Below are 24,252 nucleotides of genomic sequence, written 5' to 3' on the forward strand. Positions count from 1 at the left end.
CTCTAATCCATATACCAACAGTAGTCAGTGGTGGAAAAAGTACTCATTTTTTTTACAAAATAAAAGTATCAATACTGCAATATAGAAATACTCTGTTACAAGTAAAAGTCCGGAAGTAAAAGTACAAAAGTATTGGCATCAAAATGTACTTAAAGTACCAAAAGTAAAGGTACTCATTATGCAAAATGTCCAATTTCAAGTTCTCAAATGTATATAAACATCTTTTGAAAATAGCCGATCTACAAGCATGTAGATCGGCTATTTTCAAATGGCCGAAATGTATAGAGGGCTGGAGTGGTTAATGTATGTTTTGTAATAATAATCTAAATCTACAAAGTAACTAGTAACTAAAGATTTCAAATAATTGTAGTGGAGTAAAAGTACAATATTTGCCTCTGTGGAGTAGAAGTAAAAGTACAGAAAATTGGATATACTCCATTAAAGTAAAAATACCTCAACATTGTACTTAAGTACAGTACTTGAGTAAATGTACTGTACTTAGTTACTTTACACCACTGCAAATATATCATGTCTGGGAGTGAGAAGTCGCTCTAATCCATATACAAACACAAGCAGTACAATACCCTTACAGACATTCATTCCATTTCTGCTATAGCAGTAAGCTATTTCATTTTTCGGTTTATTTTCTTTACAAATAAAGTGGATTGGTATTGATGTGCTGCAGCATTTTGAGGACAAGCCTTCTCTTTTTATCGACAGAACATCTGCTGTGATGGTGAACCTATTAAAAGTACAGGGCAAATACAACTTTCATAAATCAAAGGGTCTCCAACACCCCCAATGCTACACTGCTGATATCGCCACGGCAGACAACCTTTTAGTAGCAAAGAAATAAAAGAGATGAACCTCGTACTCAAAGACCCCCATAGCGCCCCTTTAACACCCAGAAAGTGCTCGATGCATCATACAGGAATATCAATGTTTTTCATTACAGCAACTCGTTCTCGCTGTGTACCGAGGAAGAGTTATACATTATACTAGATTGTTTTTATGGTTGTTTACATCTGACCTTTTATATTTTACCTACACTTATAGTACTTATACAATACTGTACAATGATACATTAGGATATGACATGGTATTTGGTAGCCTGTAGGCGGTGTTAATTTTGACAGCAATTTTTTATTTAGTTTTAGTCGTAGTCTTCTGAATAAAATTCCATTTAGTTTTAGTAATATTTTAGTCATCTGAAATGTTAAATTTTTTGTCTAGTTTTAGACTTTGTAGACTAAATGTAGGATTATAATCTACTAAATCTACAGTTGATTTAGTCGACTAAAATGTATTTGGGCGGTGCCTTGATGGCGTCGTAATGGCTGATTTTACACTTGGTTACGCTCTGAAAATAGCCAATCTACTGTACAAGCTCACAACTGCGACGCGTTGTGAGCTTGTAGATCCGGCGTTTTCAGAGCGCAACACCCGAGTGCTGCAAACATAAAATGACTCGTCTTTTAGTTCTACTGGATCTCTTCTCCACCAGTCCCTCCCTAACATTTTAGTCTAGTTTTTTAGTTGTTGATTAAATTGTCAATATATTAAGTCTTAGTTTTAGAACAACATGTTAGTACTGTAGCAAAAAAAGTAGTCGTCGAACATTTTTCGTCATAGTTTTAGTCGACGAAATCAACACTGCCTGTAGGAGCCAAGATGTCTCCGCTAGGCCTGATAGCTATTGTTTCTGTTACAGCCTGTCTTGTTATGGTTCAGCTTGTCCTTGCAGCAGCTACAGTATAACTATGGCCTGAGCCCTGTGCTCGTTGGCAGAACTACCGTACTTCCATTGTACTTCTCCACATGATATCATGTACATTAAAGCATAACTATCATAACCACAGGACTATTGTCTCCGACTCCTATCGCCTCAACAATTACCGATTGATCCAGAATTCCCACGACAGTACCTTTAGATCCAGTGAAGAGCAGCTCATCTGTGGCGTCCACACACAGCACGGGTTTGGAATGGCCCTCCGCCACGGACACACACTGTAGGGGCGCGGTCCGACCCCCCTTCACACCCCCAATAGGGCTGATCACACCCCTATGGAAACGGACAAATTATGAATTGAGTCACGTACACTCCACTGGGAAAGTTCAGAGCCCCAAAACTACACATTTACGAAACAATCCAATCACAAACATGCAAAGAACAAAAACAAAATCTACTGTCCCTCTATAGAAACAACACACAATACAATACAACACACAATGTAAAGCAGGAGTCGACAACCTTTTTGACATGAAATGGCATGTTTTTATTTTCTTGATTGTCAGCGTCTTGATTGTCAGCGTCATTGCCATCAACATTACGCTTAATTATGACACCACATCAACATAAAATATTTACAACCGATTTTGATTGTCCATAAACATAACCTTTTTTTCTTCTTCTCCTGAACCATTTTCTTTCTCATCAGGACATGGTAATGATCATTTAGACGTATAAAAGCGTCACATATGAACACAAACAATCACATCAATACAACGAGACCGCTCAGCCCTTTAAAAATAGGCACCTTTGACAGCACATGTGGTGAGGCACACATGCAATTACTCACTCACTGACGCACACGTGTGCGTACAGCCGTACACACAGTGTTCTGCTGCTGTTTTTCTGAGCCCACCACATCAGCTTGTGTCTTTTCCATCAATTTTCTGGTTGGGGAAGCCAGAGCCCAATTAAGGTGTTTCACTCTAAGCAGCAGGAGGGGGCTGCGACACACACACACACACACACACACACACACACACACACACACACACACACACACACACACACACACACACACACACACACACACACACACACACACACACACACACACACACACACACACACACACACACACACACACACACACACACACACACACACATCGTCGATCTCAGGCAGACACCTTGTATATCTCCACATTTCAACTTTTTAGTTTTTTTTCCTTCATGAACTAATAAACGTATAGCCCGTTTTTTTCATAAACTACTGCCCCACTTTGGCGTACAAAATTAAAGGGGGGGGGTGGTTGATCACGCCTGGGGTGCTAGGATGGCCATAAACGGCGCTGTATCTGTGGGTTTATGGGGGCACCACCTCTGTATTTGTGTAGAAACTGGAACTCGCGGTTTGGCTCCTCCCCTTTCTTAGTCCACTTCCTCCCCGGTGCTTCAATGTTTATTCCAACTAACAACAACACTACATGTTTTTCTCTTTTTCCCTTTTTGTCGTTTTTTCCCTCCTTTTCCCCACTTTTTTCCCTCTTCATTGTTCCTTTTTTATTTAATGTTTTTTTTTTTGTGTGAAGGGGTTGGGTGCGAGGGTTTGTGTTTGTCTTGTTTTCTTGTAATTTTTTTCAGAAAACTAGAAGGGTTTTGTTTTATGACTGTTTATCTTATCCTGTAAGCTGTGATAATCCTTCAATAAAATTAATGTTTTAAAAAAATCACTACATGTTTAAGGTAGTGGTGCTGACAGACTCTGCCTTGAGAGATTAGTGGGTTTCATGAATACTGATAAAAATGAAAGGTATTAACTAAAGAGCTCGTCACTAAACAATAACTACACTGGATCCACCGAAACACTGGTTCTTTTTTTCTCCATTTCCTGGAAAGTGAAGACAAACATATTGGACATACAAGGTTTCCGCCTAACAGCGACGATATATATCCCCACAGTATATATCCTTCTCTCCGTTCTGTCTCTCTGAAAGGTCAGTCGGCTCGAGACATAAAGCGGAGAAGAGAGAGAGTAGAGATGTTGTGGAAATTGGTCTCTGGAGGGCTGCCTAGTAATGGCCAATGCTGTGAAGTAACTGAGTACATTTACTCAAGTACTGTACTTAACTCTTACCCTGCCAGAGTTTTTTCAAAAAGTCTGTAGCCTCTGCCAGGGTTTTGACCGATTTTGGTACCTTTTCGCATAGCCACAAAATATTTTTCTCCAGTATGATTGATCCCAGATAATTTCTAATCACAGATGAGATTCAGGTGTGGTTTCACAAATGTCAACGAGGTCAATTTGACCTTGTTGTCATGTGTTGTTTGATGTTTGAAAATAGCTCAAAACCAGTAGTTTCAAACCAAAAAACATTGTGAATTGTTTGTCCGTTTCAATTTTAACATTGAAGTGGATGGAGCAGCAAATCTTTGGGAATTGTTATCTCCTTATTCGTTTGGAATATCGAAAAGGTGTCAATCTTAAATAATTAGAGAATCTTTTTTTTTTTTTTTTTTTTCAAAGACGTTTTTAAACGTCTTTGGCAGGCAATAGCTGAAGGCCCAAAGACGTTTATAAACGTCTTTGGCAGTTATAGAGTTAAGTACAATTTTGAGGTATTTTTTACTTATATTATTTCCAAGTCTCAATACTTTTACTTCTACACCACTACATCTCAGAGGCAAATATTGTACTTTTACTTTTACTCCTGTACAATTATTTGAAGACTTACTTTGCAGATATAAATTATTACGTTATAAAACGCACATTAACCACTTTAGCCCCATTTTATACATACTGTAGGCCATTTGAAAATAGCCGAGCTTGTAGAGCTGCTATTTTCAAACATTTTAGTACTTTTTATATTGTGATATTGCTACTTTTACTTAAGTAAAAATATCCGAGTACTTCTTCCCCCACTGGTAATGGCTGTTGTACCCCCTCATGCCCTACCCCACACATCGTTGCAGATCCGCAAGCTTGAAACACGGTGTGTGAAGCGACACGTTTCCAGCTTGTGGATCTGCTCCTCATGCATTTTTTATCCTGAAAAGTAACATTATGAAGTTTCCACCCGACAGAGACGATATACTGGTGGAGGTTAGTCATGGGACCCACATAGAGAGCTATGTGGATCATACAGGCAACCATTAACCACTTACAACACCAGCATCCATAGGGGGTACATTAGCCAAAAATACAAGCTCTACAAGGTGTAGACGGAAAAAAACAACTCAGGTCCAGTTTAGAGGTCCAGGTTGCAGAGGTTAAGCCCTACAGTACTGTGTATATATACTGTACTTTTTATCTTTTATGGAAATTGTAGAATTTGAAATTGTCAGTGCACAAGAAAATCGCCACCCGGACTGCGCAGTCATCTGCCTAGGCGACTTCAACCGGACAGACTTAAAAAAGGTCTTTCCCAAATTCCACCAGCATGTCGCCTGCAGTACCCGTGGTGACAATATTCTTGACCACTGCTACACGCCCTTCAAGGATGGATACAAAGCCCTCCGACGCCCACCGCTAGGAAGCTCTGACCACGACGCCATCCAGCTGCTACCTGCCTACAAACAGAGGCTAAAAAGGGAGCCGGTCGTTGAGAAGGAAATCCGAATCTGGTCTGAGGACACAGACGCTATGCTACAATCCTGCTTCTACCAGACTGACTGGGGGATGTTTAAGAACGCCGCTGGGAATAACATCAACGAACTCTCAGACTCAGTCACTGGCTTTATCAGTAAGTGCATAGATGACATAGTCCCAAAAAAGACAGTTCGGATCTATCCCAATCAGAAACCATGGATGGACAGCGGAGTACGTGCACATCTGCATGAACGGGATGCTGGTTTCAAATCTGGCGACGTGGAAACGCGCAACACGACGCGCGCGGCCCTAAACAGCGCCATCAGGAAGGCGAAAAAGGCCTACACAAAAAAGATGCAAGACAAACTCAGCAATGGCGACATCAGGAGCACATGGCAGGCGGTACACACCTTGACAGACTGCAAAACAAGAACCAGAAGCGAGGTGAACCCGCCTGCCTGCCTCCCCAACGAACTGAACACTTTCTACGGCCGGTTTGAGATCAGCTCCAACCGCGGCAGCCAAGCGGGGCCATCAGCAGCACCAGCAGAGGACAACCCTCTAACCATCTCGGAGAGAGAAGTGCGTACAGCCTTCACACGGGTCAACATCCACAAGGCAGCCGGACCTGATGGGATTCCAGGCCGGGTCCTTAAGACATGTGCAGACCAGCTGGCGGGTGTCTTCGCTGACATCTTTAACCTCTCCCTCTCCCTGGCTGTGGTCCCTGCAGGGTTCAAAATGTCAACCATTGTGCCCATTCCCAAAAAGGCCAAAGTGACATGCCTGAACGACTGGAGACCTGTTGCTCTCACCCCGATCGTCAGCAAGTGTTTCGAGAAACTGGTGAGGGAATACATCAGCTCCACGCTACCTGCCTCGCTGGATCCGTGGCAGTATGCATACCGCAAAAACAGATCCACCGACGACGCTATTGCCATGGCTCTCCACACCGTCCTCTCGCACATGGACAACAAGCTGCTGAAGGACAAATATGTACGTATGCTGTTCGTGGACTACAGCTCAGCATTCAACACCATTGTCCCAGCAATACTTGACAAAAAGCTCAGAGACCTAGGGCTACACCCAAGCATGTGCGACTGGATACAGGACTTCTTGTCCAACCGACATCAGGTGGTGAGAATGGGCAGCATCACATCCGACCCCCTGACCCTCAACACCGGAGCACCCCAGGGATGCGTGCTGAGCCCCCTCCTCTACTCCCTGTACACGTATGACTGCATAGCCACACATGTCTCCAACACCATCATAAAGTACGCGGACGACACGACAGTGATAGGCCGAATCGTCAACAACGACGAGTCTGACTACAGAGAGGAGATCAAATCACTAGCACGCTGGTGCCGGGAGAACAACCTCTCTCTTAACGTCGACAAGACCAAAGAACTGATCGTGGACTTCAGGAGGCCGCGGAGAGACCATGCGCCCATCCTCATCGACGGTGCTGCAGTGGAAAGGGTCAGCGAGTTCAAGTTCCTCGGAGTACACATCGAGGAGGACCTCAAATGGGAGACGCACTCCACACACGTGAGGAAAAAGGCTCAGCAGCGACTGTACTGGCTCCGCCGCCTGAAGAAGCTCGGAGTAGGACGTCGCATCCTCAGGCTGTACTACAACAGTTCTGTCGAAGGCATCCTAACAGGCTGTGTCACGGCCTGGTACGGGAACTGCACTGCCCGAGAAAAGATCAGCCTACAACGAGTAGTGCGATCGGCAGAGCGGATAATGGGAATCGAGCTCCCAGCGCTCCAGGAACTGTACAAAAAGCGGTGCGTGCTCAAAGCCAAGCGCATCATCAAGGACAAGCACCACCCAAGTCACAGACTGTTCAACCCCCTACAACGACCGCGACCGGGCAAGGAGCTCTACCGCAGTATCAAGAGTTCCACCACCAGGTATTGGTGTAGTTTCAATCCGGCTGCTGTCAGAATGCTGAATGGGGAATAAGCCTGGATGAGGCATAGGCCTTGTTCAGCAGCCTTTTCTTTTCTGGCTCTTCCTGAACACACCTGTGGATTATACCAGGGACAATGACTTGGACTTTAGCCCCCCCTCGGACACACCTGTGGACTACACCAGGTACAAATGACTTTTTGTTGCACTCTCTCATGGAGCTACTTGCGGATTATACTAGGGTCAGTCCACTCTAGGTGGACACGCACTGACCTTTTGCACCTTAATCCCTTGTATAACGCACTGACTTTTTTTTTGGTCTTTTTTTTATTGTGCTCCTTTTCCTCTAAGCACCTTAACGTCCATTGTCTATCATGCACAGTATAAGTATAACATGCACAGTATACAATACATTGCTGCTATGCTCAGGCACCTTAGTTTAGTTTTTTTTTTAGTTTTTATTATCTCAGGTAATTTGTAAATATGTAGATAACTTGTCTGGCCTTCTGTTGCTCTCTTGTTTTTGATCTCCTTCCCACTTACCCCCCACCCTCTTCTTCTCCCCCCCCCTCTTCTTTCTATGGAAACTAACGTTGCGATGGGAACGATGTACAAAAAAGAATTTCACCCACTCTTTTACCTTGTAAACCTGTGATGTGACAATAAAACTGATTCTGATTCTGATTCTGATTCTGAGAAACATTTGAAAAATACGTTTTGAACAACAACTAGACTTTCTTTCCGCACAGAGAGAGAACAGCCCCCCCCCCCCCTGCTGGAAGGTCAGAGCAGCTTACATTAAATGTGAAACTTTTCAAAAAAAGGTGAGAACACACTCCTCCAACTTCTGCTGCTTTTCTCAACACGTGCACCCACACACACACGCACACACACACACACACACACGTGCGCACATACACCACCCAACCCCCTTCGAAATCAGTATCTCCCAACCAATGTGTTGTTGTTGTTGTTTTTTTCCACACACAAACAGTTGAACGCGGTAGACATCATGCACAGGGGATGACTAATCTCGCTAAGGAGAAGCCGTGCACACTCGCAGCAACAGTTATTATGTTTTTTTATGATGGTTGTCGAGCAGGCTGCCAACAAACCCAACTTCATATATCAAATGGCAGAACGTCAAAAATAAAGCCCAGCAGCACACGTACAGCCTCATGCATGCAGCATCTCCCTTCAGTGAGCATGTGAGTGAGCTGCTGTTCAGTGTATGCTCACAACAAATCCCCCGCTGATCCTGAGACGAGGCATTGTGAGGAGTTAAGACCTGAGGTTCCGATTCAACAAAATGTCTTCTAAATCCTAGCTAGTTTTTCGAAGAAAAAAAAACGTATGTTGCTATATCTGTGGTTAACAAACTTGTCAAGGACCCCCAAAATTATAGGTATTTGGCCTCAAAATATTTTGTTCCAGGGACCCCCCAGAAGCAAAGTTAAAAATGTTCGCTCTAAAAACAAATATTCAAAGATTTGCACAAATGTTCACGATTTTTCTAAAATAGCAGATCTACAAGCTCATACAGTAGCTTCTGCCAATTGCCTAAATTGTAAAGAGTACATTATATAACGCAGGTTATAAGTCTGCTGTTCTCGGCCGTTCTCGGCACACACAACCCTATCACGCGACGGAGCATAAATTATAGGCTTAATGAATACACTGGGAATGAGTAAGTGTCCCTACACCTCGATGTCAGATTATCAGCTGCAGCTGATCTGGATATTCAAACGTTTGCAGAGCTACACAAACCCCACTGACTACGCTGGAATGCAGTGTCACATACTAACTATTACACCTCTGTGCTTAGCTGGACATTTAACCACCTAACCAAGCTCTTTATACTACTTTTTCCTACGACAAATAGGGAAAATAAGACAATCTAACTATACAAGCTCACACTCAACTTGGAGATGAGCTATTTTCAAATGTATTTTTGAAAAAAAAACACTAAGGACAGAAAAGTTTGTCAAATGACACTGGCACCTGGACACAATAACTGTGGATAGGGGTTATTACACTACTGTATAATATACCATACATCCTCAGACAAGGACCAACCATATAGGGATGATGCATCTATGCAGTACCAATAAAGAGATCATCATTGCTAATTTTATTCTATTTTATGTTATTTATGGGCTGTGTCTTAGCCTGGATCCAGACCATAGACCCCGCCCACTCTCTGAGTGAACTGCAGCTTCAGTCTGATAATCACTCTAGCTGTGTCTACCTGTACCAAGAGTTTTTTTCCTGAGCGCAGCGTATATATGTTTTTCATTGTTTTAGGTGTTGGGGCCTTGTGTGTTCAGCAGGGGGGAAAATGCCTCAGAGTAACAATTGCTGTTGATTATGCTGCCTAGTGCCTAGGCAGGATGATCTGATAATCTAACCAAACACCAGAGCAATCGATCAAACACATGATGGTACAACATCCGCAACAATGCACCAAGGTCTTAATACTAGAGAAGCCTTGTTTCTCTGTGCATTGTGTGCAGAGTCAGACAGTGTGTTCCATCACGTTCCCTATGGAAGGGACAGTATAGCCGATGCGTGTTGTATTTAGCAGCGTACAATAGGGGGCTAATGGATGTTGTAGCTTCTTCTAACACCAAGGGGCCCACATAGTAATGATATGGGAGCGGATCTCTGTATGTGCCCTCTCTCTCTCGCTCTCTCTGCACAGGCGGGGAAAGCATCCAGAGAGACTGAAGCAGAGATATTATATCGTTGTTGTTTTATTAACCCTTTGTGACATGTTCTTCCTATCTATTATTATTACACAACAGCAGTGGTTCCCCCGGTCTTCACAGGTCCGCCGACGTTGACTTGATAACTACTTTTAAAATGACCAGCTTACACAAGATCTACCAACCCAAAAACGTATTATCCTATTGCTGAAATTACTTTGAAAATATGCCTGAGGGGGTATTTGGAATAGCTGGCGTTACATATAAGACAAACACACCTGGAATGGGAAATAGAGGGGGACATTTTGAATTGGTAGTTTTTTTTAAATAAAACTTTGTACAGCTACCAGCATTTGCGCCTAACACTCTTGAAAACAAAGCATTGCATTGCGGGTTTGCCTACTATAGAAGCCGTGAAGTGAACTCACAGGCCCTTCTTGATGTCAATACAATCAAGACACCTTAATTCAAGTGGCAGGTGCCAAAAATAGTTTTTTTTATATTTGTTTTTTAGGGTCATGTCATGTGTTGTACCTGCACAGCCTTTCTCCCTGAATCCGAACATTAGGGTTCGGGTGCCTTTTTTGGGACCCTGTGAAAAGCTCTACCCAGGAGTCGCTGAGGTGAGTTCCATGGGGTCCCCAGCTAATTGAATGATACAATGGACCCTTATTATGGGTCTGTAACTCCACTGAGAGAAATGCTATCAAATGGGGGTCCGTGGCTTATTGCACATCAAACTGGGGCTCTTGAAATAAAAACAAGGTTGAAAATCACTGCACTGCAGTGAACTGAACTGAACTGAACTGAACTGTACTGTAAGCCACTGTAATCTGCAGCACAATGAAACTGCTGTGTTTGAAGTTCTGTTCAACCACATTAGTATGTAGGGCATAGACTACCCACAATGCAACGGCATCAGCATAGTCGTGCATTAAAGACCTGAATCTTAAGTAATCTTGCTTGTTTCACATATTACGCCTTCCACTCACACCATGCTTTATTAAATTTTTTACATTAGAAACTAGACTGGGCAATTTGACTTAAAATCAATATCTAGATTATTTCAAAGTGAATATAATCTTGATTATTTGATGAACCTACATTCATTAATTAAAGCTGCACTATGCAACTTTCCTCTCCTACCCCGGATTTGAACCCGGTTTCCTGCTGCGCAAGTGCTGAGCTAGTAGAGCCTGCCTGTTTGCTCAGGGTATAAATTGAATATTGACCATCAGGTCAAAATTTGTGTCAGATCCTGTGTCTATAGGTGAGACATGACCTTTGACACGATCTAAATGTCTTAATTGTGTTAATAATGTCTTATAACATACTCTACCATACAGATTGGACAATATTACATTGTATTCATTAAAATAAAGTTACATACCAACCATTTAAGCTGGTTATTGGTTCTAAATAATGGTTTTGATATATTTTTCTACTATAAACCATTTCACCTGGGAGTGTATTATCTCCACACTGTTAGATTTGTCTCTCCCACTGTTTATTGCAAAGCACTTGCAATAAACAATATTAATGATCTTGTGTTTGTCCTCCCGCACCTGATTAGCAGAGTTGGATGTGCATGCTCTACTTTTCTAATTAATTCCTTCTCCACGCTTTGCCCTTGTGTCTCCACAAAACCATGGAAAAGCAGTGAGCTTCATTCAGATTGTGCATGCAAGGTATATACACCACAACACACACACACACACACGAACACAACACACTCTCACACACACACACACACAGACCACTGGCGCAAAGCAGGGCAAATCAAGAAAGTGATGAAGCCAGCGTTATAGAGCACACCGTGAAAATCATCTGAGTATTAATTTAATTCTGAGAGGCCCTTGCAGGTCCATTTTCTTTTTATTACACTTTCTGAGTTAACCATTAAGCCCCGTCTCATACTGTACTTGTTTGTACGTACGTACATGGTGAAAATAACAGATCAACAAGCGATGAAATAACATTTCAGCATGTCATGTTTCAAATGATATGCCTAATATAGAGACGCCAGATTGAAAGTGGTTAACCCATTGAAATCTGTGTCATTTTCGATTAGAGTATTGGCCGTTACTACCGAGTCAGAAGGCATTTGTAGAATCGGCCTGAATTGACACTCAGGATTTTACTGTGCATGCATGGCAATGAGACCCCCCCCCCCCCCCCCCCCAGCAGAAAAACCAAAAAACCCAAATAAAAATCATAGTGGAATACGAGCCCAGACAAAGAAACAAGGCAAACAGAGCAGACAGACAGGATGTGGGTCGTTCAGCCTAAATGCCAATTTATGCTTTGAGCAACAAGTGGAGAGACTGACAAAAGTGATGTCAAATCCACACAAAAAAAAAAGGGCCACGGAGAACCTCTGCCTACGGTCTGAAAAAATACATTTAAAAAAATCTAAAAACAAGACCACATCCACTTCCATGTTGTTCTGTGGCGACGGCACTGTCATGTTGGGGCGAAGAGTCACAGACACTACGAATGCTCAGAACTCAGAACGTTGTGAGTAGGGTTTAACAATTCCTTCTTAACGGTCCAACTCCTTAAAGCCTTGAATTCATGAAGATTTTTTTGTTTTTGTCGCATTCCTAAGACAATCAATTTTAGGACCGGCGAAGTCTCAGCGGAGTCCAATTCTGGTTCCTCAATGTTGGATCCGGTTCCTCCGGTTTCCGGATCCCAACCCTAGTTGTGAGACACACTTGCCACTCAAAGCATAAATTGTCCTTTAAACTCTCAGGGCGAACAGGTGGGAAGAGAGAGAGAGAGACAGAAACGACACCAGACGAGACACAAGTCCTCTACCTGAGCACCTCGGAGATCGAGGAGTCACTGTCATCCGACCTGGAGGCAGAAGAGGAGGAGCACGAGTGGAGGGTTGCAGGTTTTTTGGGGGAGGAGGAGGAGGAGGAGGAGAGGAAAGGGTTAATCACACTAAGGAAGAGAGAGAAGGGGTTAAACTGACACAGGGTCGAAGAGAAACTTAACAGATTTTCAACCTACTGCACATCTAATCGATAATACAGTTTAGTGTGGCAAAACAATACCCTATGTCTTCTGTGTATTTCTCAGGGGAAAGTTTATGTCACAAGAAAATGACATCAAACGCATTGTTTTGCATCATCGGGCTTACGGAATGTACTGTACCTATGGTCGCTGTCGGGCAGAAACCTTGTATCTCCATATTTCAGCTTTTTATGTTTTTCTTTTGTAAATTAATGCCCTATACAATTACAAGATGGCTATTTTCACTATTTTTTGGAAACATCTTAAAGTGAAGGTGAAATTAAGTGTGATATGGGTTTTAGGAATAAGTCACAAGAGGAACTACAAGTGGAACCACAGGTTATTTTTTCCATTTCCTGAACAGTAACAGTTTTGGACATACAAGGTTTCAGCAGCGACGATAATGCTGTATGTTTTGCCACACTAACGTTATCGATCTCCTCACCTCAGAACAAAAGGATTTAGGTTGAAAATCGTCCAAGTCTCATTTCCAAATGTAAAGGAAAGGGGAGGAAGGGTTTGCAAACGGGTTGAAAACATCAGTCAACAACAAAAGCTACTCCGCTGGTTATCAGCCGCTGAATTAGACGAAGGAAAAAAAGTCACGGGATCTTATTTTTCCTCGCAGATAATCAAGGAATATATAGGCCGCATTGTTTGACATAAATATCTCCAGCGGAGTAGCTTGGAAAAGTAGTTTCATTGATAGTTTTGGAAGAATTGGAGAGAACACCGTTTTGTTTGCATTGCGCCATTACATGGCAACCAAGCTAACAAAGGGCTGGGTTAAGAGGCAGGGCAGGGCCCACATTAGAGGTTAAAGGTTAGAACAGAGCGGGGAAAAAAAGGACCCCGATGGGAGTAAGTCAGTAGATATGGGAAGAAAAGAGTCACTGATTGTCAGCGGAGTGACAACGGTGTCCATTCGCGCACCCTGGAAGTCTTTGTCACACAATTTGTTTGTACAACAAAACAAAACAAAATTTCAAATGAAATGATAACAGTCAATTGCTAATTATGTCATATCACATGGTCCTTGGACTATGGCTTAATTACTCTGTTGTACAATGGTGATGTGCGCCAAAAATAGCAGATCTACAAGCTCACAACATGTCGCACGCGATGTGAACGTGTCGATCAACTATTTTCAGCCGTCCATACGTCGGTTGGAAATTGCCAATTCAAAATATGTTCAACATATGCATCAATGATGTCAGTTGACACGGTCGTTAGACTAAGGCTTAATTACTTTGTCGTATGATGGTGATGTGCACCGAAAAGAGCAAATCTACAAGCTCACAACTTTATGAGTTGTGAGCTTGTAGATCTACTATTTTCACGACTAAGTAGGAATTAGGCTTACGTATAAATTAGCCTGTACCCTATTAGCATGAACAGGGTTGTGTGTTTCTTATCCCATGTATACGATTCCTGCAATGTCAGGGTCTCTTCCAACATCTACTGCTCCTAGCCAAGGCACAGTGGGAACGCCGACAGGGGGCGGGGAGAAGGACGTGGCTGCACGCAGGGTTAGCAATAACAAATATGCAGTTGATTGGAGGATAGGAATGTCAATCAACCTCCCAGGAGGAGAGGGGGCCTTCAAGGAAGTAAAATTTCTGGGGCGATAGCTTAACTCTTTGCCTGCCACCGACGAGATTTCTCGTCAGATTCTACCAAGGCGCAGCCTGCCACTGACGAGAATGACGACATTTGTGTTTTCATTGGTTTTCCACCAGATGGCGCTGTTCGCTACCCTATGAATGATGCTTTCACTGCCAGATGACGACAGACGTCATTTTTAAAATAAAACATCTTTATTTCCTGTGGGAAAATGGCTATATCTCCGTTCCTATTTGCTTTACGGCAAAAACAAGCCATACGGGATATCCGCAACCGGATAAAAAAGTTTTTCGAGACTCCCAAGAGCCCCGTCCGTGCGTGTAATGAGGCGATCTCCGTGAGGACGGCGATCGCGGATAATATTCCAGGATTTTTCTAAATGTCAGTAAAATCGCTCGTTTTCGCTGGCAGTGGCCTCCCACTATTACACTATTACTCTGGCAGTTAAAGAGTGAATTGGGGGAAAGGCCGTCATGTGGCTAACAGAGCAATAAACGTTATAATAGTTTATCGCTCAATTCATAAGGCTGCTGAGAGCGAGAGCCGAGAGCCTGTGCCTCGCTGTTATACCGATATGAAATAATAACCATGATAATAATAAACGTGCCTGGGTACGTCTGGAGGGAACGACGCCGTTCCAATGTTCTATCAAACCTTCCATTTGTTGTGTCTTAATAGGAACTCTATTGGATATGATTGTTACTGTAATGACAATAATCAGGGCCAACACAATCCCAGTCTCAGCAGGGACAATTGAGATTTTAGAATTGTATCAAATTAATTGTACAGGTGAGAAGAGTCACGAGTCTCAAAGGCTTTTTTCCCCTCCTTTTCTGTCTGTGCAAATTAACAAAAAGCTCTTTAGAAAAGAGCATGCTGATCGGATAAGAAAAAAGATGTTGATTCAGTCAACGTTGGATTTTATATGCCAGTGCTACCCATTGGTGTAAAGTTACTACATTCTCTTCAACATTTACTCAAGTACTGTATTTAGGCACAATTTTGATTTAAGTTTACTTTACTTGAGTGCAGATTTGTAGATTTACTGTAGATTATTATTACAAAACATGCATTAACAAATTAAGACCTATTTTATACTTGGACTATTTCTGAAAAGGTTTGAATTTTATTTTAACAATTGAGTACTTTTACTTTGGTATGCTATCTTTTGAGGCCAATACTGTACTTATATTTTGTACTTCTACTCAAGTAAAATTTGTAATACTATACAGGACTTTTACCAGCAGATTATTTCTACATTGCGGTATTGCTACTTTTACTCAAGTAAAAGAAAAGGTGAGTACTTTTCTTCCACGCACTGCTACTCCCTCTGTCCAGCTGTCAAATACAATCACAGAGGATCCAGACCCAGACTAACGTTATAAAGATTTTGAAACATGTCCTTTTAACAGGATTACTCTAAATGCTCAAGTAGACCCACACATACAGTACAGTACTGATTGCAATGTTCTGGTTAGCCATGACCTGACATTTAGAGCACTGTGGCCAGTGAGAGTGTACTGTATTTACGGGGCACTACTTTATTCAGAGGAAGCATGTTGTAATGCGTTGTGCGTCCTCCGTTCTCCTTGAAATACTGGACTTCAGGTCTCGTTTCCTATATTTTGAAGCTAATACTTTTTCCTCTACTGTTCGTCACTATAGTAAACCTGAGAGTGAGAATGGGTTGGTTTCTGTATATATTATGTACTGGTGTTACCAGCTGTAACACAGCAGGGATATCATTTGTCCGTCTCTCTGTCATTGTCAAATCAATACACATGATCAATGTTAAGGTACTTGACATTCCATGAGAGTTGTTTGAACGAGAGAGGATGCAGAATATTAACGTCTGTCTGTGCTTTGCTTCTCATTTCAGAGCCAACTAAACGCAAGTCATACTGATTAGCTTTTGTAGTTCAATTACCAAAAATGCTCATCATGACTCATGAGTTATGACTATTAATCACAGTATGAGTGTGAGTGTGGTAAGACACATATAGTCTTAGAAGAGTAGAAACGTAAATTATTATTTTTAAAACAGTTAAATCACACAAAAAAGCTCATGTATGTAATGACAGCGAAATGATACAAAATGTTTACACACACATCTGAAAAATTACCAAATCAGAAATAAAATAAAATAACTCACCCTGCAAAACAACAAAAGACATGATGAAATGTTTAAATAAAACAAACACAAAACTAAAACACGTTCCTCCTCCACACTACTGTCACACTCGACTACTCTCTCTCCCAGGGGACGTCAGCCAGACAAGATGACGGATCTGACAGATCTGATCCAAACTGTCACACTGATATACAAGTCACTGCCAGTGGCAAACAGCTGCAGTGACAACTGACAACCCGAGTGAAGAAAATGACTTCTGAAAATTCTCATATGAAGGCAGACAAATTCCTTGCAGGTGTTTTCACATGGACGCTGCAGTCATTTCCCTGAGACAAGGGGTCTTCATGTGTATTTTCAGACAGTTACCCTTTTAAACCCTCAATATTTAGTCAACATGAACTCTGTCTCTGTACTTGGTCTGCTCTTTTTCCCTCTACACACCAACTCTCCGAAATTAGCCGATCTACAAGCTCACAACGCCTTGTGCTGCGAGGCGTTGTGAGCTTGTAGATCTGCTATTTTCGGCTAATGTTCCCCATCACACAAAGATTTGGCAGACCCCTGTAGTTACTCTGAGGACCCTCTAGGGGTACCGGACCCCCGTGTTGAAGACCCATGCCCTAAGAGATGGTTTGTATGATTTATGGTTCCTATAGGCCTCAAACTAGCCAATTCATAATGTTTCTGGAATATAATTCATAAATGACACTTTTGTCCGGTTAGCTTGACACACACACACACACACACACACACACACACACACACACACACACACACACACACACACACACACACACACACACACACACACACACACACACACACACACACACACACACACACACACACACACACACACACACACACACACACACACACACACACATTTCTGAAGAAGTGTCACACATTCTGAATAATAGTTTTAAAGTTGTATTGTAAGCATAATATTCTGATGCCAATACTTTTGTATACTCAAGTCCTGAATACAGGACTTTTACTTGTAACATTGTAACTACATTGTGGCATTTCTCCTTTTACTTAAGTAAAACATCAGAGTATTTTTTTCCTCTTACAACAACAAGTGTATTTGTCTCAGGCGGAGAGAGGGGGGGTTATGTGAGGATAAGAGAGAAGCTGTAACGGTTCACTCGAGTCTAAGAGGTTCATCTATAACCCAGAAGAGAGCAGAGCACTTCCCTCTAAATAGACCTGACCTTCAGACTGTCTATCTATAGGAAACACCAGCATGGAGGAGGAGAGGAAAACAAAGAGATGAATGAATGTGAGATCCAGGTGATCGGATGAGAATGTATGGGAACAGAAAACACTTGCGGAGGGCGTGAGTGGAACACGTGACGAGTTATTTTAAGTACAGCCGTGAGTGTGTGTGTGTGTGTGTGTGTGTGTGTGTGTGTGTGTGTGTGTGTGTGTGTGTGTGTGTGTGAGAGAGAGAGAGTTTGAAAAATTGCAGCTATTTGTTTCAAAAGCTTTATCCCAAGATAACCTTTCTTGCACGTATATTATACTGTAACCAGTCCTGACAGAAAAAATGCACAATACAATTATTATGGTTTTGTAAGCTATGTTTTCTAAGTTGAAATGTACAACTGGGAAGCTCTGTTTACAAATGTACTTATTCCCTTTTAATAGTACATACTAGGGCATTCACCGAATAGTCGAATATTCGAATATCAAACCGACTATTCGACTATCAAACCACTATTCGACTATCAAACCACTGTTCGATTATTCTATAATAAAAAATTAAAATTTTTTTTTTTTATATACATTTTTTTTTTTTTGTGGCTTTTCTACAGCAGACATGCAGCTGTGAGCTCTGGTGTGACGTCAACTCGCATTCCTTGAGTCAAGTCATCAATGCCATTAAAAAAAAAAATTTTTTTATTTATTTTATTTATTCTTTTATTTTTTATAATCAAATCGATTAATCGAATATTCGATTACTTATAGGTCGAATAATTCGAATGCTAAAAATCACTATTCGTGAATGCCCTAGTACATACATAATGTATTGATTGTCTTGTCACCACTTTTGCTTTGGCAATGTAAACATGTTTTCTCATGCCAATAAAGCCCTTTGAATTGAAGTTAATTGAATTGAGAGAGAGAGCGAGAGAGTGAGAGACAGAGAGAGCGAGAGAGAGAGAGAGTGAGTGTGTAGTGGGATTCAAACCTAATAACGTTTTGGATAGATCTGACTGATATGGATTATGTCCAATTTAGCTTTTGATCGCTGATTGATACCTAATGACGTTATTATCGCAACAGGTTAACATGTCCAATCATTGGCCTATTAAGGCTACCATAAATGAAGAAGTGTATATAGTACAGCTTGTGGTAGTCAGGATCAGGCAGAATGTTCTGGGGCATGGGTCAGGTGGGCTTCAACATTAGGTGTTGAAGCCCGCCTTAAACTGCTCGGCTACCGGCACCCCCCCCCCCCCCCCCCCCCGGATTACTGATGTTTTCGCCGATTTTGTCAAAAAGTGCTACATCAATTTTAATGAATTTTGGGGGAAAAAACTACATTTTTTCAAAAAAAGCAAATAAAAAAAGATTGTCAATCTACAAGCTCACAACAAGACGCGTTGCGACACATTTTGAGCTTGTTGATTGGCTATTTTTGAAAAGTTTTCATAGACTTCAGAAAATGTTTGAACATCTCCACAGATTATGACATGGCTAAAAATAGGTATACGCCAGGTTTAAAGTCGGGCTGCATAACTGCCGATACGAATTTGGTCGTCACAAAAAAAAAGTTTGAATAACGTCCGATGTATCGGCCCATAACCGAAAGGATATTTACAGGATATCCTTTTTATCCTAAATCTGTTTACAGGAAGTGTTTCCTCACTTGTCTAAGGCGGAGCCTTGGCTCTGGTTGCTGGTGAGTCTGGAGAACACGTTGCGGTCGTTCCTGGTCCTCATCGGGGGGGAGGAGGGAGGAGTGTAGCCGTCACTGGGCCTGAGAGGAGGAAAACGGAGACAACATGATCACATAGACCCATAAGGGGGGGGGGTGTTCGGGGTCAGCTAGTCTCATCTACATGCAGGAGCATCTTGATCGGGCATCGATTACCTGAACGGGCGGTCGTAAGACTTCCTTCTTGTCATGGGCGATGTGTCATAACCTCGAGACTGCCTGGGACTGTGGGAGACAGGCAGACAGGCACGCGTACACACACACACACACACACACACACGTCACACGCACACACACATAAGCAAATTACTAAGCAGAGCCTCTTATTATTTTTTCCTTCATAAATGAATGCCCTATTTTATACTTTTATACTATAATATTGCAAGACATGGCCGACATGGTCAGTCTACAGGCTCGCGATCGCAAAACACATTTTGAGCTTGTAAATCGTTTGAGGGGGGGAGGGGATTATCAAGAGCCTTAAGGTTGTTTCAGACGGGGAGCGGTTGACGTGGGCGTTCTCGCTCGGATCAGCGGAGATCGCGCCGCGCGATCATTGTTGTTTTGTCCTCCTGCGCGTAGCGGGGGGAAAAAGCTGACAATCCAGCTCTTGCCGCCCGCGGGCGTGTGCACGAAACGAGCACGAGTGCGAGACTTTCACGCAACCGTGCCCGCCTGCCTCACCGCCCGTCAACTTCTCCGAGCGTCCCAAATAATTGGCCACCTCTCATTGAAAATGAATTACTATGGCGCGTCAATCGCTCCCCGTCTGAAACGACCTTTAGACTAAAGAGCAGCGCATTGGATCCAATGGACCACAGCGTTCTTTTTCCCCCCCCAATTTCCTGAAAAGTAGCCGTTTTGGACATACAAGGTTTCTGCCCGACCAGCAAAACTAGACATTGGTCCTACAAATCTATATGCTACAAGCATATAACACTCATTTCACATTCATTCTCCGAGACAAAAGCTAATTATCTAGTCCCGTCCGTATCGCACAAAAGCAGCTTTTCCCTTCAGGACTAAAGCAGGATATTATGTATAGTTTTCTCCAGACCTTAGAAGGCACGTCCCAGACGTTATGCGTCACTGCCTTAAATCTCTGTGACTTACAGCCGTGACTTTTTAGCTCAAAGACCCCAAAAAGAGAAATTCGGGTGTCTCGTCCCCACCAGGACCCAAATGTACAAAAATCCATTATAAATTATAATCAGCCGATCTACAAGCTTACGTGTGACGCGCTGTGAGTAGAGTTCTGAACAGGGCCAGTTAGGGCCCTAACTGGGCCCTAACTGGGCCCTAACTGGGCAGCCCTAACAGGGCCCGGCCCGAACAATTACCATAACGTTAGGCCCGAAAACCTAATATTAAAATAATTATATAATTATGATTATTATGATATTTTTCATGGAACCCGAGGCTTGGCCCGGCCCGACTAATTAGCATACATTTGAAAAGGTATGGAAATGTTAGCCTGGTATCCAGCCTGCTTCGCTACGTTCGGCGGACTTTTTTTTCTCTCTTCGCTTCTCAGTCTGGAAAGCCTCCTATCTCCAAGGGAGGCGGGACATGCCAAAAGCTTCGAAACCTACCGTGGCTTCTGATTGGTCTGTGGTGCGGGGCGGGACAAAAAAAAACAGTGTGATCGTTGTGATTCGTCATTCGTTTGAACAACATCCAATCAGCAACGACGTTGCCCAACGTAACATATGTAGTTCCATTGTAGTTCTGCAAAACGAGTCAATAGGGTGCTCTCCAGACTGAGAAGCGAAGAGAGAAAAAAAAGTCCGCCGAACGTAGCGAAGCAGGCTGGATACCAGGCTATGGAAATGTAGTTTTTTGTATTTTCTTTCCTTTTTTTTCTTAGAACATTCGATTTTTTCGGATTTAATTATTTTTCCAAAAATGTAAAAATGGGTTCTGCAGCCGCGACTTACAAGGTGTGCCCCCTGATGGGCAGGCTGATGGTGCGCGTGGCCCGCTCGCGGTGCAGCGCCAGGCTGAAGCCCAGGCTGCCCGGCACCAGGCTCAGCCCGTCCTCCTGGATGTCGGTGAGAGACGCCAGAGACTTGGTGAATTGCTGCGGCTTACTGCCGCCGCCGGAGGACGAGGAGGAGGAGCCGTCCAGGCCGGGACCCAGACACTCTGCCGACACTGCCTTCATCTGGGCCGACAGGCGGGGCTCCACCTAGTGGTGGTGGTGAAAAGTACTCAAATGTTTTACTTGAGTAAAAGTATCAATACCACAATGCAGAAATACTCTTGTTACACTTGAGTAAAAGTATCAAAAGTATTGGCATCAAAATATATGTAAAGCAGCAAAAGCAAAAGTACTAAAATGTTTGAAAATAGCAGATCTACAAGCTCACAACGTGTCGCATCGCGACGCGTTGTGAGCTTGTAGATCTGCTATTTTCAAATAGCCTATGTATAAAATAGGGCTGAAGTGGTTAATGTATATGTTTTATAATATAATAATGTATATCTGCAAAGGAACTAAAGTTTTCAAATGATTGTAGTAAAAGTACAATTGTCTCCGAGTCTGAGATGTAGTGGAGTAGACGTAAAAGTACTGACATTTTAAAATACTCCAGTAAAGTAAAGATTCCTCAAATTTGTACTTACTAAAGTACAGTACTTGAGTACATGTACTTAAGTTACTTTACACCACTGGGGGTTAGACAGGTGGGATTTATTGTTGTGTGAGACAGGTGAGAGAAAAAGACAGAAGTGGAGAGAGAGATGAATTGGAGTAGACGACATGGGGGCGTGGGGGTGGGGGCGGGCGGGGGGGTAGGACCGAAATAAGACAGAGAGGGAAAAGAGAAGATTGAAAAAGGATAAAGATTCGGGGAGAGGAGAGAGGAAAGGAGATTAGGAGAAGATTCAATATTATACATTGCCTGCATAGTATAATATTGTCTCTTTCGGGGGTGGAAAACCTCATATGTCCAAAAAATGTTACTTTACAGGATTCAAATTCAAAAGTGTAGCAGATACAAAAGCTCGTTTTGAGCTTGTAGATCTGTTACTTTTTGATGCTTTTGTGTGCCGCTGTAGCAGGATGAAGTAGGGCGTCAGTTTACAAAAAAACACAAAGAGTTTAAATATGGAGATAAGAGGTTTCTATCCGACAGCAACGATATGTAACCTGTCATTGGGAACTGAGTCTGGAGCATTCAAAGCATGTAGTTACACTGCCACCCTCTGGTCACTAATAAGAATGACAGCTACTCTAGTCACTAAACTGACTGGCAAAGGGAACTTTACATGAGGTTGTCAATGCAAAACCGCAGATATTACATAACGATATACTGATATGGGTTTAAGGATTAAAACTGTATTGTTGACTACTGTGTACAGTACACAAACTACCACATCTCCATCTGTGATAGTTTGAATGAAACACTATAAACCACCAACCTTCAGTTTGAAGTCTTCCTGGCTGTTGGATTCTTTCATTTGAGACACGCTAGAGGGAGAGAGGGGAAAGAAATGTTAATTAAATTAATACATGTAATATTAGACTGTAGAATTAAGTTAAGCACGTGAAGCCTGGTGTCGCTATTCTGGGCATGTCCTAATAGGCAAACGTTCAGCAGAAATGGGCTTATATATTCGGCGAAAACAGGCGAACATTCAAGCGAGAATAGCACATCGACAGCTTTTTCCCCCCTTATACAGTATACTGTAAGGAAAGTTACGTTTATTTGTATACCACATTTCAACAACAAGGCATTTGAAAGTGCTTTACCTTAAGCATTAAGACGGAGCCTTAAGAGAGTGCAATAAAAGCTCAAACTAAAAATTATGAAACTAAAGACATATTTCTTTTTAAATATGTTTTATCCCACGATTTGTGTAACGCATTTTTTCACCCAGTGCCAATTGTCTATCAGCTGTAATCCTGGGCACTACTCTCCCTCTGCCAGCCTGGGGAGAGCCCTGAACTGAGCTCATGCTTTGCGAAATGATTTAAAAGAAAACCCTCAATAAAAGGCAGCGGCAAACAGAAAGGTCTGTACTGTAGCTTTGATGTAAAAGAACAGAGTCGTAGCAGACCTGTACTTTTCTGGGAGTTTGATCCAGAATTGTGGAGTTGTGATTCTGGGGACAGAAAGCAGATCTGTGGCCCCAGACCACCTGAGAGGCCTGGATGGTTCATAACAAGAGGAGAAATGTACTGGATTTTGGCCCTAAAGTTACATTTCTGGTTTAGGGCCTACACACCATTCAATGATTTATAAACTAACAGTAGTAGTTTGAAATCAATTATTTTAACAGAAAGGGAGCCAGTGTAAAGATCTAAGAACTGGAGTGATATGATCCACTATCTTGGTATCAATCGTCAGATACGTAAATCTTGTACGGAGAGCTGTACAAGACGCAGTCGCAGGCGCAGTGAGAGCTTGTAGATCGGCTATTTTCTCTGCACAACATGCTTCCATAGAAGACATGCTGGCTTCTGTGGAATCCAAATGACTGAAAGAACTTTAATCCATGTGTAAAGACACCATTACACTAAGCAAGGCTACTGAAGATGAATGCATGGACACATTTTTCTAAATCTCCCAGAGACATACGTAAGTCCTTAAAG

General features: G+C 42.4%; 1 protein-coding gene across 3 annotated transcripts in view; it reads right to left on the reverse strand.

Annotated features, from left to right (window-relative positions):
* kif21b (kinesin family member 21B) overlaps positions 1-24,252 on the reverse strand; it is a 121,531-nt gene that overhangs the window by 18,980 nt on the left and 78,299 nt on the right. For 2 of the 3 annotated variants that reach the window (XM_080425202.1, XM_080425201.1), the window contains exons 23-28: positions 23,079-23,127; positions 21,593-21,843; positions 19,812-19,880; positions 19,587-19,697; positions 12,757-12,795; positions 1,926-2,062 (exon numbers count right to left, since the gene is read on the reverse strand). In XM_080425202.1, the coding sequence (XP_080281328.1) occupies positions 1,926-2,062; positions 12,757-12,795; positions 19,587-19,697; positions 19,812-19,880; positions 21,593-21,843; positions 23,079-23,127 (656 nt within the window). The remainder of the gene's footprint in view (positions 1-1,925; positions 2,063-12,756; positions 12,796-19,586; positions 19,698-19,811; positions 19,881-21,592; positions 21,844-23,078; positions 23,128-24,252) is intronic. The other variant, XM_080425203.1, reaches the window with a different exon arrangement.

Source organism: Gymnoscopelus braueri (genome assembly GCF_963280865.1).
Source record: "Gymnoscopelus braueri genome assembly, chromosome: 3".
In the NCBI taxonomy this organism is placed as follows: Eukaryota; Metazoa; Chordata; class Actinopteri; order Myctophiformes; family Myctophidae; genus Gymnoscopelus; species Gymnoscopelus braueri.